Source organism: Papaver somniferum, chromosome 1 (genome assembly GCF_003573695.1).
Source record: "Papaver somniferum cultivar HN1 chromosome 1, ASM357369v1, whole genome shotgun sequence".
In the NCBI taxonomy this organism is placed as follows: Eukaryota; Viridiplantae; Streptophyta; class Magnoliopsida; order Ranunculales; family Papaveraceae; genus Papaver; species Papaver somniferum.
Window position 1 is genome coordinate 105,944,791 of NC_039358.1, and position 16,692 is coordinate 105,961,482.

At 41.2% G+C, this 16,692-nt stretch overlaps 2 protein-coding genes across 2 annotated transcripts; both read right to left on the reverse strand.

Moving 5' to 3' along the window:
• Positions 1-13,505: 13,505 nt before the first annotated feature.
• Positions 13,506-15,265, reverse strand: LOC113348517. Its single transcript, XM_026592323.1, has 4 exons — positions 14,640-15,265; positions 14,010-14,373; positions 13,793-13,886; positions 13,506-13,708 (listed from the first exon to the last, which is right to left on the reverse strand). The coding sequence occupies exons 1-4, from the start codon at positions 15,263-15,265 to the stop codon at positions 13,506-13,508; spliced, it is 1,287 nt and encodes a 428-aa protein (XP_026448108.1).
• Positions 15,266-15,309: 44 nt separating this feature from the next.
• LOC113348525 lies at positions 15,310-16,260 on the reverse strand. Its single transcript, XM_026592335.1, has one exon. The coding sequence runs from the start codon at positions 16,258-16,260 to the stop codon at positions 15,310-15,312; it is 951 nt and encodes a 316-aa protein (XP_026448120.1).
• Between the last annotated feature and the right edge of the window lie 432 nt (positions 16,261-16,692).

Consider the following 16,692-nt stretch of genomic DNA (forward strand, 5'->3'; position numbering starts at 1 on the left):
CTCAAGGAAACCACAGGGAGGGGTTTGACAAAGATGATAATGTCCTAAACACAGAAACAGGTACTTCAGCAGCCAACGAAGGACAGAAACATACCAAATAGCAATCAAAGAACGTCCCAGTCCTCGGGGATCCGAAGCCGGTGTTCACACCAGTAGAGCCCGTAAAAGAAATCAACATAGGAACGGAAGAAAACCCGAAGATGATCAAAGTAGGGACCATAATGGACGAAAGAAGAGAAGATTCCTTAACCAAATTACTTAAAGAATACGCGGATGTATTCGCCTGGAAGCTAGGAGATATGCCGGGGATTGACCCGAAAATAATCCAACACGAGCTGCGCATCAAACCAGGCACGCCACCTTTCAGGCAGAAAATAAGAAAAGTTGCACCGGAGTATCATAAGGCAGTGGAAAAAGAACTTCGGAAACTACTAGAAGCAGGGTTCATCAAGGAAGTCAAGTACCCTACATGGATCTCCAACATGGTCGTCGTTCCTAAGAAAAATGGAGGGGTTAGGATATGCATCGATTTTACTAACCTCAACAAGGCATGTCCAAAGGACAGCTATCCCCTGCCAAGCATAGATCAGCTGGTTGAAGCAGTAGAAGGATACGAAGAGCTGTCATTCATGGATGGATATTCTGGCTACAACCAAGTAGCCCTGGCAGAAGAAGATCAACTACACAACATTCTACCCCACATGGCCTTTATTGCTACACTAGAATGCCCTTTGGACTTCGAAACGCAGGGGCAACGTACCAAAGAATGGTCGATGCTATCTTCAGGCCATGGATTGGTAGTACCTTAGAAGTCTACGTTGATGACATGCTCGTCAAAAGTAAGCTGCGCAAAGATCACCACCAGGATCTGAGAGATATCTTCGAAGCAATGAGGAAACATCACATGAAAGTAAATCCAAAAAATGCACTTTCGGTGTCACCTCAGGGAAATTCCTCGGATATCTGGTAACAAAAAGGGGCATTGAGGTAGACCCAGCGAAGATTCAGGCCATAGTAGAAATGCCATCCCCGAAGAATTTAAAAGAAGTGCAGAAGCTCAATGGGTCCATAGCAGCCTTGGGCAGATTTATTGCCCGATCCTCGGACAAATGCAAACATTTTTTCAATATTCTCAAAAAAGGGAGTAAGTTTGAATGGACCGCAGAATGCGAAGAAGCCTTAAAAATCAAAGAACACCTGGCTTCAATTCCAATCCTGCAGAAGCCTGATCCTGATGAGGTTTTGGCATTGTACATAGCAGCGACAGAAGACGCAGTTAGCGCAGTGTTGGTCAAAACCAATACGAAGATAGAACAGCCTATCTATTATGTCAGTAAGACCCTCAATTCTGCGGAAAGGAACTACACGAAGATCGAACAACTTATCCTGGCATTGGTATGGGCTACTCAAAAGCTGAGAACCTATTTCCTAACTCACTTCATCCGCGTCCCATGCAAAGCACCACTGGAAGCAGTCCTCAAAAGCGCGGGAAAAGTAGGCAGAATAGCCAAGTGGAACACCCACCTGGACCAATTCAACATCATTCATGAAATTCAACATTCCCAAAAATCCCAAGTTTTGGCGGATTTCTTAGCAGACCCCCCTGGACAACGACGAAGAGATTAAGGGAATACCAGAAGCCGATGAAGAAAGCAAGGATCCAATGATATCCTCGAACCCGCGAGTCAAAGACAATGGGAAGTCTTCGTCGATGGTTCCAAAAATAAGGAAGGGGCAGGAATAGGCATTGTCATCACCACCCCAACTGGAGAAAGGATCGTACAGGCACTCAGGTTAGAATTCAAAGAGCATACTAACAACATCGTCGAATACGAGGCAGTCGTACATGCCCTCCGCTTAATAATAGAGATGGGGGTAACCGATGTAAGACTGACAAGTGATTCGCAGCTTGTCATACGGCAAATAGGGCTCGAGTACAATGTGTACGACGACACCCTCTCAGCTTACATGGCCTTGGTCCAAACATTGGCATCACAAATTCCGAACATCAAGTTCCGGCACTTATGCAGAAGGGATCTCAGGCACGCGGATGCCCTAGCATATATCATCCATGCTGAAGGACAAAAGCATCGAAGCTATTAAAATAACAAGGGTATACGAGCCTTCAATTGCATCGCAATTCTCCTTGCTACCAATCAAGATACAGTGGAAGAAAATATCGAAGATCAGGTAGGAGAAGACATCCATAACGATTTTGACGAAGAAGATATCCTGTCAAGAGCAAATCAAGACGAAGATTTCAGCAACGAAGATGATTGGAGAATGGTGATCCATGCGTTTCTCGAAGATGGAACCTTACCCGCGGATCATAAACAAGCCAGGAAAATACTCTCCAAAGTAGGAAGATATGATCTTCGGGATGGGGTGTACAAGAAATCCTTCCTCGGACCGTTACTACGTTGCTTGTCCAGAAAAGAGGGGCATCGAATTCTAAACGACATCCATTATGGTGACGCAGGGAATCATAGCGGCATGAGATCACTAGCCGACAAAGCAAAAATGCAAGGATATTACTGGCCCACAATGATACAGGATGCCGCAAGAATGTCCCGACGATGTGAAGAATGTCAGCGTTTCGCCAAAAAGATACACGCGCCAGCAACAACGTTAAATTCTGTAGATAGCCCGTGGCCATTTGCAAAATGGGGCATAGATATCGTCGGGCCTTTCATCGAAGGATCAGGGAAAAGACGATTTTTGATAGTAGCCACGGACTACTTCAGTAAATGGGTGGAAGCTAAAGCCTTAGCCAGGATCAGAGACGTGGATGTGTTTACTTTCATATTCCAAAACATCATTTGCAGGTTCGGCATACCAGCGGAAATCGTGTCCGATAATGGTAAGCAATTACAGGGGAAAAATATAGACATGCTCTTCGATACTTTCAAAATAAGGAAGAACAAATCCACCCCCATATACCCTCAAAGCAACGGACAAGCGGAAGCCACTAACAAGACCCTCGCCCTTATCCTCAAAAAGCAATTAGACGAACATAAGGGGCGATGGTGTGAACAGCTGCACAATGTGTTATGGGCATACAGGAAAACACGAAGATCTGCCACTGGGGAATCCCCGTTTCTCCTCACTTATGGAGATGAAGCAGTCATCCCAACAGAGATCCTCATGCCAACCACAAAGATCGAAGCATGGGAGAAAAGTCTCACAACAGACGTGATGTTGGAGAGATTGGACGACCTGGAAGGAAGGAGGGAAGCAGCATTGCAAAAGATGGAAAATTATCAACGAAGACTAGCGAGGGAGTACAACAAAAAGGTAAAGCTTCGAAATTTTGTAGAGGGGCAGTATGTGCTAAGAACAATCCCACAGTATCAACGAGAGAATAAATGGGGAAAGTTAGCACCTACATGGGGAGGACCTTTTATAATACACCACATTGCGGGAAACGGTTCCTACTATCTTCGCAATCTGAAAGGCGAGGTCCTCTGGCATCCTTGGAATGCTAAGTGTCTCAAACCGTACTACCCATAGGAGCAGCGCAACTTTGCATCTACGTGAAGAATACCAGAAGAAGAAGGCAGCGTAAATGCTTTACATGTTTCTATCTCTGGACGAGGAGTAGCAGGCCTCAACCTATCAATCAAACAAGCTTTTTTAAACCTTCAAGTAAACAAAATTTATTAACAATATTGGGGAAAGTAGTTAATCTACAATCTCTCAGGGCTCCCCCATCAGTGTCTATGAGTGTAAGACCAGGGGGAAGGCACCCAGCAGAAAGAGATACCCAACCAATCTTAAGGAAACGGGTCGACGGAATGGGTGTATGTAAATATTTTAACCCCATATCCTAGAACGTTGCCTCGGCCCCCACCGTCTGGGAATCCTCTGGCCCAGGGTTCGCCAGCGGGGTGACAGGTCTCAAGACGATCACGAAGGTACCTCCCTTTGGTATCGCACCCAAACACTTAAAACATTCTTCTTCTTTTTTAATGTCCTTCCTCACAATGATTAAAATAAAAAACAAACTTATACTGCAGGTATACCAAAAGGATGATCCATTTCATAAGGGTTGGTTACAAAGAGCGGGAAGGCCAATTCAAAGAAAAAAACACATCAAAAACATTCTCTTTACAAAATACTAGCAAAATCTAACTGAAGGCTAATGCCGTGGTTTCTACTTGGAAGATGTCGCCCCATCAGCAGGGTTGTTCCGAAGAGTTGAAGGGACGCTCCCACCAAAAGAGGGTCCCGAGGAGCCAGGCAAGGAGGCAGGTACAGGACGACGCGGATAGCTCTTGACGAGGCCATGATCGGTCTTAAGGCCAAGCTCAATCTTCTCCAGCATCTTGTTTGTCTCCTCCGCCAATTGACACCGAGCCTTATGCATAATAACTGTCGTTCGCTGGTGGGCTTGAGATAACAACGAGGACAGACGATTCACTTCTTTAGAAGCAGCACCAACGGCCTCCTCGCGGGATGCCACCAGACTATTAAAATAATTAGTCTGTCCTTCCTGCTGCACTAAGGAAGATTGAGCCTTTTCAAATTTTTCATTTGAAGCGCGGAGTTGTCCCTCGAGCTCTGAAAAATACAACACAAGGGAGTTAACACAGAAAAAACATAATCACACTCGATGAAATGAGGTTATACCTTCGACACAAGCCGAAGCCTCTTCATACTCATTAACAACCGCGTCTCGCGCTTCGTCAAGATAGTCATATTCCTCGGATAGTTTCTTATAATCTAGTTGAAGGTTGGTGAGAGCAAATTGACTTGCATCTAATCCTACCTGCTTCATCGAATCCATGTGACGAAGATGGTTGACTTCGTTGTTTATCTCTGTTACCCCTTTGTTAAGTCTGTACATGCATACTTAGAGATTTCTCTCAGACTCAGCCTGGCGGTCTATTTCAGCGCGAGACGCAGCAAGGGCTTTGCTGAGAGACCCAACCTCGTCTCTGGCATCGTCCCTTTCTCTGGTAAGACACAACATACTCTCCCTAATTCCAGGAAACGGAAGGGAGCGAGCCTTTCGTAATTCCTCTTCCAGAAGACGTATTCTAGCCTCTAATAACGAAGTACGCTCACGGGATTCCCGCAGATTCTCACGCATCCACAACAGCGTACCATTGAACAAAATACGGTCATGGTTATACAGATTCTGCATATCAACCATCTGAACATGCCTTGCGCGCCATCCCTCAGCCCGAGCGTCCCACTTTTTGGCTTCGCTCTTAATTTTTTCGACCAACTCTTTGATACGAGATTTTTGTCGTGCCCTTTCATTCCGAATCCATATCATCTCGGGGACTCCACCCACTGAAGATAGGGTGGGGAGACTCAGACAGAACAACAAAGTAGTAGAAAGGAATTACGAGGGATAAAAGATGGAGAAGAACTAAACCTATGAAAGCTGAAACTTTGCCGCGAGTTTGCTCTAACTCAGCGCGTACGGTGGCAAGCTTTGAACGAAGACCAGCCTCCGCTTCACCCAGCCTTTCTTTCTCTTTAAGGCTATTCTTCAGTTCTTCTATCTCCACCTCAGCCGCAGATAATGCCTTTTCCCTGTGACGAAGCTTAGCCTCCAGCTTCAAAGATTTCTCTTTAAAGAATTGATACATCACATGGTTACAATGCTCACTCCTCATCATCTACACATCAAACGGAAAACATTATTACACCGAAGGATTCGAGTGTCACGAAGAGATATGTACGAGGACTTACCTCCAAGACACGCTGCTGGGGAAAACCATATTGGTACCCATCGGCTATGGCCATCATTTCAGCAACAGAAGATAGAGGGTCCGCTACGAGGGTAGCCTCTGGAACACTCAAGCTTTTCCCCCACATCTCGGCAACACGCGCCTCGGAAGATAGTTCCATCATCCGACGAGTATAAGCATCAAAATCTTTCTCGCTAGCAACCACCGGGGAAGGATGGGGAACAAACAACAGACTCTTTTTCTTGAGCCAATCCATTATGGCATCCTCACCCTCAAACATCAGCGAGTGAGGGAAATCCTCGGAAGGTGAGTCAACCAATCATTTTCCCATCAGCACAAGTCTCGGCATCACCACGCGCAATGTGATCATCCGCTCCCTCATTCTGAACAGCAGCATTTTCCTTACCAAAATCCCCGAGCACATCCCAATCATCATTGGGGGAAAGCAAAGAAAAGTCTTCGGGAAAACCGAGGGCATCATCAAAGAGTTCCATTGCGGAATATATCCTGTCAAAGGAGAACTCTTGAGAAATGATGGGGAGAGTTTCCGCAGCCTCACCCCCTCTGATAAATTCCGGACCACCAAGGTTATCACCAGCAAGAGCATACATTTCCGCGGTAACACTTCCCTCGGCCACCGCGGTATTATTTCCCCCATCAACACCATCACAACCCGCACCAACCTCTTCCTCGACATCAGGAGGGGAAGTATACGTTCTTCCCCATCAGACATTTCCTCATCCTCGGCAAACTCTTCATTCACTGGACTGGTAACTTCTTCATGAACCTCAGCCTCACCCGTCACAATGGTAGAAGACTGCTTGGGCCCAATCGTTTTCTTTTTCGACACCTGCAAACCAATACACGTTCCACAAAAAGAGTTATTTCCTCATACACAAAGTTTGATTTTCAAAATTGGAGGGGCGCGACCAGAATCTGCAATAACCATACCTTGGTAGTAGCGACACTCTTCGGTGGAAGTATAGCACCAGAACCCTCTTCCTCGTCTCCATCAACAACGTCGAGAGCATAAGGAAAGTTCATGCCCTCGAAATTTAAACGCCAGGGACAGAAATCTCCATAACGAGCAGGAGGAGATTCACGAGGCCTGCTACTCTCAGAAGGATGCCAACCGTGCGGACCGGGAATCCAACCATACGCGCAAGGACCAACAATTTCAATAACAGTGGCATGCCACTCATAATCATGGTCACGCTTGATCCTTTCACGAGCAGGAAAAAGTTTCCGCTGAGCCGACCCTTCGGTGCCTGAAACGTATTTCAGTTTGGCATCGCTCACCTCACTTAAGAGACGAATTTCGCCCCGAGGAGCAGCGAGGTTACGAAGACTAACCCTCCACGGTTTACGGTTCCTACTATTGACATAATCCCCAAAGGAGCTGTTGAAGTTTTCAGGAGTATACCACTCCCTCTCAGCGGGATTTGGAACGTAACATGTCATCGTCGTCTCCCCCTTACTCCGCAGATAACATTCCCTCAGTGCACGGAGATAGTTCCCCGATAATTGCGACACGGAACGACTATGAGTATTGGTGGAAGAGCCTTCGCGACCAGCCAGCACATCATAATAAAAGGAATCACCAGACTTATACAACGGCAGCATAAGACCCACCTCGAAGGCTCCAACCGTAGTCAACAGATGAAACTCATCAAACTGATACTTCGAGATGAGCTCGTAAGTAATATCATCCACAGGGGCATAGAAACGAACCTCGAAGGCTTGGAGCTCATGCTTTTCCTTGAAAACTTCAAGGTCAATGTGCTTAAACGTGACTTTGTTCTTGCTAACCGAAACGCTGTGTATCACCGGGAAAGCCTCCACTTCTTTTGAGTGATCGGACGAACCAACAAAAGCTTCGGAAGCTTTTCTTTTGAAAAGAGGATTCTTAGATGATTCAGCTCTCGGCACAACACCTTTGGAGTTCTTCCCTTTGAAAGAAAGTACTGGAGGCGGCGGCAGAGGGTTCTGCACGGGCACTATAGAACGAAGAGGGGGAATATCGAAGGTGTCACCGCGAGGAGGTGTCTGCGTACACTTGGAGTCATCACGAGCACGAGAAGGAGCACGACTGGCAGCGTATCGAGACCCGGAAGGGCCCTTCGATGGATCCCCCTTCCTAGGAGGTGAAGCCTTCGTCCCAGAAGAAGACGAAACTCTATTACCGCGGGGATCCATCTGCGAAAATTTAGAGAGATCTCCCCCATGTGGAGATGTATCAGACTCTCTACGCGGAGGGGATCTCGGCAGACTGGAAGGCGGAGTTTGATAAGGAAGCCGCAGACGGTCAGACATGGCTGCGAGGAGGTACAAAAAACAAGTTAGAAGCAAACACGAGGGAATCACCAAAGATCAAAAAACCACAAAATTAACAGTTCATCTCAGCATAGCCCAGAAACCCTAAAACTAAAAAAAAAAATACAATTGAAACACTGGCCTCCTCAACTTGAGAAGAAGAACAGGGGCAAACTAGCATACATGCATTGAAAGATGTTCTTCATCACAAACAAGGTACAACAGCAGCAGGAAATTTACAATCAACACAAAATTTAAAACAACAGAAACGAAGAAAAGAAACCTTACCACCACAAACAAAATCCCAAAAGAAGACAAATGAGAGAACAAACCAGAAACAAAGAAGAAACGAGCATGATTAATGCTAGGGCAGAGAGAATTTAATGGTTGAAGAACAAAGGATGAAGTCTGACAGGGAGAAGGAAATTAATTTTTTCTCCTCTCCTTTATATACTCGAAAGAAAGAGAAGGAAGTTAATGGAGGAATGGGAAACGTTCCCATTAAATGAGCAGTTAATGCACGAGTGAGAAACGTACCCAAGTATCTAGGAGAAGTTATTAGGAGAGAGGAGGAATATGTAACGTCTGTTTTCTTCAATGCTCCCACTAAACACTCAAGCCCGAAGAAAAGGGGCAAATTGTGTGTACATATTTCATCATCAAACACGTGTATGTGAGAAGACACGTGGAGAGCATGCGGACCAAGTCATCAAAACATGATGACACACGCCCACAACCAAGAAGCCCATCCCGTCGACGTCGGATCTTTGCCCGAACAAATCCAAGGGCAGAAGTTAAAGGATGTACCAAAAGCACGGTGTACTGCGGAGCACCAAATAACTCCCAAAGAGTTGCTTTATCTCATCCCCAAAAGAAGCCAAGATCAACGGTGAAGAGAAGGTTGACTGACATGGACGTGACAGGGGAAGAAGACACTTGTCTGACACGAGCATGCGTCTCAACTACCCGCATTAAACACTCTGAGCATTGTACGTGTCGATCAACCCGTGGAACGAACGAGGATGACTCTGCGTGATCAAGCAATGAACGAAGACCTCTGCGTGATGGACACAAAGCACAAGAAGATAAGGTTCCAACGGCTCTCAGAAACGGGTCCCACACTCTAACCCTATAAATACCCCCTCTCCACCAAGAGAGAGGGGATCGAAAAAGAGAGAGAGGTTTAGAGAGAAGTCGAGAGAGAAGAATTGTTAGTGTAAGTTTACCTTTTAAAATTCGCAGACCTATGTAAACTCCAAAGTCATTCGACTACCTCTGTAATCATCAAATGCATAGTAAAAACGACAACCCCGTGGATGTAGGCCTTAGTGCTGAACCACGTAAATCACAGTCTTATTTACATTTCAGCACTTTACATCCATTTCATACTCCACCAGTATTACTTATGCACTTCGTTTTCTTTATCTTCCTCTATGTGAACGCCTCTGGTGATGATATTAGACGAGGCAGTGATAAACCCGAAGGTTTTGAGCCAAGGAATCAATACAATCGTCTCATCAGTGCGAGCATGTGTATAGAATGCGAACATTGTTTGTGAACATATAGATGCCTTCGTGATTTACGTGTTCACAGGTAAGGAGAGGTGATTGGTTGTGATCATTCAACGTCTGTACAACAACAACAAGCATAAAGTATTGTAGCTGTCGGTGGGTGAAGAAACTGTCACGTTCAGAGGTGATGTTAGCTAGATGGACATGAGGAATTGGTTGGAGTTTTTTTTTTTTTTTTTTTAAATAAGAGAAATTTTATTTCAAAGCAAGCAAATTACATAGATTGATCCTTCCTTAAATCTCCATGAAGGAAATTTGGAGGGACAAGGTACCAAAGACCATTACCATTGGCTCTAACATGTTTTGCCAAGGTGTCTGCAACTGAGTTTGCATCTTTCTTAATAAAAGAACAAGACCAATTCTCAAAACTTTTTAACAGAAAAAGACATTCTTGAACTATACTATTTGTAGTCCGGTTAATATAGTTCATATTGCCATTAATGGCATTGACTAAATTTTTATTATCACCTTGTAAAATCAAATTCTTTATTCCCTGCTCCATATCCCATTTAATTGACTCTAAAGCAGCAACAACTTCTCCTTGTTCTTCATCAACTACTTGAATCCTTTCCCCTTTGGCTCCTTCAAATTTCCATGTACAACTTCTCAGAATTAGTCCAATTCCACTAGGAGTAGATCCATCTAAAAATGATACATCAAAATTTATTTTGACAAAATTTAAACAAGGGGGGTTCCATCTGATTATATCATAGGCTCTATGCACATCACCTGATTGCTGCTGAACTGTAACAATTGAAGATTCACAGTCATATATGAATTGATTCAAAGCAGAGATAAATTCAATTTGTTTAAACTGTTTGTTTTCAAACACAATGGAGCACCTGAGCTTCCATATATACCAAATAATATAAGAGACAAACCTGATTCTTTTTTGAGCAGTTCCATCATGAAAAACAGGAGACATGAATATTTGAGTAAACCAGTCTGACAAGTCAATATTATTCATAGTCACAGCAAGATTATTGTGTATAGCAAACCATATTCTCTTACTTAAATCACACTGAATGAGTAAATGGTTCATAGTTTCATCATGGGTACCACACAAATGACAGACAATTTCAGCATTACTCACATATCTAGTGAATCTATCCCTAGTGGGGAGACCATTATGAATGCATTTCCACAAAAAATGTTGAACTCTAGGAGGTAATTGCATTTTCCATAATCTATTCCAAGGAAAATTAATATTAGAGGAGCTGTTTCCATCCAAACTTTCATTGAGTAAAACATTATAGGCAGATTTAACTGAAAACTTACCATTTCTAGATCCTGTCCATCTAATTTGATCTTTGCCAATCATAGGAATCCTAATTTTAGCAATTTCTTGCACAATATCTGGAGAGAACAAAGCATTCAGAATATTCATATTCCAACTTTTGGTATAACTATCTATAAGTTGTTCTACTTTAACCATTCCTAAACTGCTAAATCTGGAATTAACTTTAACACCTAGACTAGGAACCCAGACATCCTTCCAGATGTTTTATACTTTTTTCATTAGCAATTTCCCAACAGTAATGGTTCTTAATAACCTCTAAACCTTTACAGATGGCTCTCCAGAGCCAAGATCCATTTGAGCTGACATCATCAGATAAAGGTTTTTTTTTTTTCATTTTGTAATTCTTGTAATTACGTTTTTTTGCTTAATAAACCATTTTGACGTAGCAAAAAAATCATCAGATAAAAGGTCAAAATCATAGAAATACTTATGTTTAAGGATAATAAAACATAAAGAATCAGGTTCATTTAGCATTCTCCATGCAAGTTAGGTCAAAAGGGCTTTATTAAAGATATCAGACTGCCTAATATTAAGACCCCCTTTACATTTGGGACCAGCAGTAGTTGTCCAAGGAATTAAAGTAACACCTCTAGAGTTACTAGCTTTGTTCCATAAAAACCTCTTTTGGATAGTGTCCATCCTATCTGTCAATTTCTTAGGCACAGGAAAAACAGACATTTGATGTGTAGCAAGAGAACCTAAAACAGTTTGAGTTAAAACAGTTCTAGCAGGAAGGTTTAAATGTTTGGAACTCCAATTGCCTAGTCTAATTTCAAAACCATCTGTCAAACCACTAAAGGATTCAGTTTTATTTATTTTCAGTAGCAAAGGGACTCCTAAATACTTGTCCCGAAGTCCTAGTCTCTTAATATTAAGAGTATTAGTAATAGCATTAATGGATTGACTTCTAGTTTTGGGGCTGAAGGCTAGACCAGATTTATCAATGTTAATAGCTTGTCCTAAAATTTTGCTACAGTTCTCAATAATAGAGTTGAGATTACTTACTTGATCTGGATTTGCATGAGTGAAAATTAAACAATCATCTGCAAAAAACAAGTGTGAGATAGCAGGACAAGAAGTAGTAACTTTAATACCTTGGATAAGATTATGGTATTCAACATAGATTAAAGCTCTTGAAAAAACATCCATACATATGATAAAGAGATAAGGAGACAGGGGATCTCCCTGTCTTAGTCCTCTAGAAGGAATAAATTGATCTCCTGGTGTACCATTCAAGAGCACAAATGTAGAAACAGTGGTAACACATTGACTTATCAAGTGACACCACTCATTACTAAAACCAAGTTTTCTTAAACAATGGTTGGAGTTGAACTTATGCAATCGATGGTGGCTTTCCGGTCAGGTAAAAGAGATGGAGAAAGGTCATAACTGGCCTGAATTGGTCTGTACACAACTGAGTTCTTTTACACAGCTGAGTTTAAGGCATTATATATGTTCGGACGGACAGAAAGAGTGGTCGTTGTTGGTTTGGGCCTGGGATGTTTGCTCGGTCCTTGTTTGGACCCTCAACATCACATATATATTTCAAGAGAAACAATATCAAGGGGGATCGTCTAGAGAGCCGTGAACGGGGATAGAGAGAAAAAGAGGAGGACGGCTGGAGGCGGCTACAGAGCCGAAACAGTGAAGAAAAGGATTCGTGATTCTTGTGCTTTCTGGTTTGCTAGTCTTGTATTTTCCTCCATTCTGATTAGCGAGTGATTCTCTATATTATGTTTATGGATTTTGAGAAAGCCATGCCTTGCTAAGAATTTTGTAACTAGGGTTTTTATGGTTGAAACTGCTTGGGGTATTAGGCTATGTTAAATTGAACTATGAAGCAATAGACCATTATGATTTGAATAAATTAATTCTTGAATATTGTTTATTGATTGATTGAAAAATGAGTTGTTGCATTGCCGGTTCTAAAAACCTTTGTGCCTAATCGATAGCTTTACAAATATGCTTGTCTCGTTATTTGATAGTCCATGCTTTGGTTAAATTCTTTGATGGGTTATGCTTAGAATAGCCGAGTAATATTTTTCTTTTTTTTGATCGGTAAAGAAAGATTGTATTGATCAAAAAACGAGGGTCTAAGAAATACCAACCGAAAGAGAGTACAAACAGGATAGCTTAGAACAAGATTATCCTTAGAAAACAAAACAAAACAATAAACAGCAAACCAAAACTCTCAAAATTATGGAGGATGAAAATAAGCTCTCGGCCAATTCTGAATAACATCAGCAAAAGAGCAATTTTCAAACTCTTTAAAGACTAAGCACCAGGTATACATCTCATAGAGAGCTTTACTAATGACTGCATTTGCTGAATTTACCTTGGCATTGAAGAAACGATAGTTTCTCTCATTCCATATTCTCCAGAGAATTACCGCAGGAACAATACTCTGAATCTGGGAATGCTCTTTACTTAGATTAGGGAGATTCCAGGCAAAGAGAAGAGAAACAACATCATGTGTCATAGTGAAGAACCACTTTAAGTTTTCAATAAAATGAACCCATATCTTCTTAGAAAAATCACAATGAATGAAAATGTGATTCGCAGTTTCAATTTCACTGCATAAAAGGCAAGTTGAAGGCACATCTATACCTCTTCTTCTTCTTAAGAAATCTCTAGTGGGTAATCTTGAATGAGCAATGGTCCATTGAAAAAACCAATTTTTGGTGGAATCTTCAACCTCCAGATTAACTTGAAAATGTTGTTATCTGAAGTCTCAATTTTTGCATTAGATAAAGAATCATATGTTGATTTGACCGTGTAGTTCTTTTTGCTGGTAAGAGACCATTCCAGCACATCCTCCTCCTCTGGATGTAAAACAAAACCATTTAGTTCAGTCTTTAACCAATCAAATTATGTTCTCACATTTGCATTCAGTCTTCTATGTAAACCCAATGACCATTTGAAATTTGGAGAATCTGCATTGTAACATTCATACACAAAGTAGTTTTTCTTTCTAGAGAGTTGGTACAAATTTGGAAATATCTGACAGAGAGGATCAGAAAATAGCCAATTATCCAACCAAAATCTCACCTTATTACCTCTGTTAACCTTGAATTTGATATTTTTAAAGTAAATCTGCTTGCACTTCATAACACCCTTTCATACCGCTCTACCGAAAGAACCATTAGGAGTTTTTGATAACCATTCTACACCATCAATCCCATATTTTTCAGCAATAATATTTCTCCACAAAACATCATCTTCCTTCGCAAATCTCCAGAGCCATTTTGACAGCAAAGCTTGATTCATCTTCTTTAAAATTTTATTCCCCAAACCTCCATACTTTTTTCTTTTATATAACACAGACCACTTGACCAAATGCATCTTTTTCTTTCCTTTGTCATCCCATAGGAAGTCTCTCATTAATTTTTCAAGTCTCTTAGCTAAAGAAACTGGCATTTCAAAGAGAGACATATAAAATGTTGGTAGACTAGGTAAGACACTTTTGATAAGAGTAATCTTACCACCTCTGTTGAGAATACATTTTTTTCAGCCTGCTAGATATAAAATAAACTTATCGATCACCTTATCCCATTTTTTTATGCCTTTATATTTATCACCCAATGGAAGACCCAAATAAGTGGTGGGAAGACAACCAATATAACAACCCAACAAGCTAGAGAATTGAAGCAAATCACCATTATAACCCACACCATATATCTGACTTTTGGAAAAATTGATTTTAAGACCAGTGAGCATCTCAAAAGAAAGAAGAATGAGTCTTAGTTGCTTTACCTGTTCAATACAGCATCCAAGAAAATGAGGGTGTCATCAGCAAATTGAAGATGACTAACTAGTTTACCACCTTCAACAACTTGAAAACCAGAGATAAGACCTTGCTCTTGAGCTTGTTTTATCATATAAGAAAGAGCTTCACCTACAAGAAGAAACAAAAAGGGTGATAAATGATCACCCTGCCTAATTCCTTTTTTTCTTTTGAAGTATCCAACTGCAGACCCATTTATAAGCACATAAAACCTCACATATTCGACACAACATCTCAACCATTTCCTCCATTGTAAACCAAATCCCATTTTGTCCATAATTTCATCTAAAAAGTCCCAATTTACATGGTCAAAATCCTTTTCAAAATTGAATTTAACTAGTAAACCAGGTTTGCCACTTCTAATTCTTGAATCAATAAGCTCATTAGCCACTAAAACACCATCCAAAATCTGCCTTTTTTTAATGAAAGTTGTTTGTTCAGAAGAAATAACTAAAGGAAGAACTTTCTTTAACCTCTCTGCTAGAACTTTTGAAATAATTTTATACACCCCATGAACTAAACTAACGGGTCTCAAATCTTTTATTTCTTCAACTGTGTCTTTCTTAGGAATTAGAGTTATGAAGGTATTTTTCATTCTCCAATCTAGAAAGTTTTTGTGCTGCAACTCTTAAAAAATCTTCATGAAATCCTTGTTAAGAACTTCCCAACAAAACAGATAAAAGCTAATTGCAAACCCATCCGGACCAGGTGCCTTGTTTTGACCCAAAAGTTTGATTGCAGACAAACATTCAGACTCGTCAACATCCAATTGTAACCAACTCTCAAATCTTGAGAGATTCTATTGAAATGCATTAACTCAAGTGAAACTGTCCTGGTAGCTCGATTTTGAAAAATATTTTGAAAAAAGTCTACAATCCCTTTCTTGACCTCTTCAGCTTTATAAGTCATCACCCCATCTACTTTTATGGCACCAATAAAATTCCTTCTTCTTCTATCTGAGGCAAGCTTATGAAAATATTTTGTGTTTTTCTCATTCAAAGCAATGTGATTAGCTCTAGAACGACTTCTCCATTTTTCAGCTTTTGCAATAGTTAAATTGCAATAATCCTGGTGAGCTTTCAACCTTTCATTCCATTGATCTTCATTGAGTCCACCATGAAGATCTTCCTCTACATCAAGCTTGACAAAAATATCTTCCAGTTCTTCTAATCTCCTTTCCATATGTCCAAACTCTTGCTTAGCCCAAAGCTTTAACAAAGGCTTTAAAAGTTGAAACTTTTTGCACATCACAAAACCTGAATTACCTGTCACGGTGAAAGAATTCCAAGTATTTTGAATGAAAGTGAAAAAGTCAGGATGTAAATACCAGAAAATTTCACAACGAAATGGGCATGAACCTCCTTCGACACCATCACAAATAAGAGCAAAAGGACTATGATATGAACATGGCCTGACAAGAGCTTGTTGAGTAACATTCGGAAACCGACACTCCCAATCAACAGAAACTAAAATCCTATCAATTCTACTACGAACACATTGAACCTGATTATTAGTCCAGGTGTATGTAGCCCCAATCATTGGAAGATCAGTAAGTTCGTGTCTTGATATGAACCTGTTAAAATTCCTCATTGCATTGTTTGATTCTGTGCAAGAAGTTCTTTCATGAATGAATCTAATAACATCACCTCCAACAACCCATGGTAAACTTCAATAGCTTCTAACCTCTTCAATTTCTCTCCGAAAATCCTTTCTGATAATATAATTGCTGAGAGCATAAATACCAGAAAACACCCACTCAAAACCAGAATTAGGCATTTGGCAATGAAGATTAATCGAGTGATGGCCAACTATATAATCAACAAACTTAACCTTTGTCTCATCCCACAGATATAAAATTCCTCCAGAACGACCTTCAGATGGAGCATCCAGCCATTTGATATTTATATTTCCCCAAGTTTGCCAAACAATTAAATCGTTACATTGTTGGATTTTTTTTCTTGAAGAACAAAAATACTAGGACGCCATCCCCTAACTTTTTGTTTTACAATGTCCCTTCTGTTG

Coding starts and splice junctions, on each gene's coding strand:
- LOC113348517 (XM_026592323.1), bottom strand. CDS start 15,265: ATGAAAAATACCTTCATAACTCTAATTCCTAAGAAAGACACAGTTGAA. Junction 14,374..14,639: donor TTGGATGCTGTATTGAACAG/GTAAAGCAACTA, acceptor TATTCTCAACAG/AGGTGGTAAGATTACTCTTA. Junction 13,709..13,792: donor AAATTTCAAATGGTCATTGG/GTTTACATAGAA, acceptor TTTTACATCCAG/AGGAGGAGGATGTGCTGGAA.
- LOC113348525 (XM_026592335.1), bottom strand. CDS start 16,260: ATGAGGAATTTTAACAGGTTCATATCAAGACACGAACTTACTGATCTT.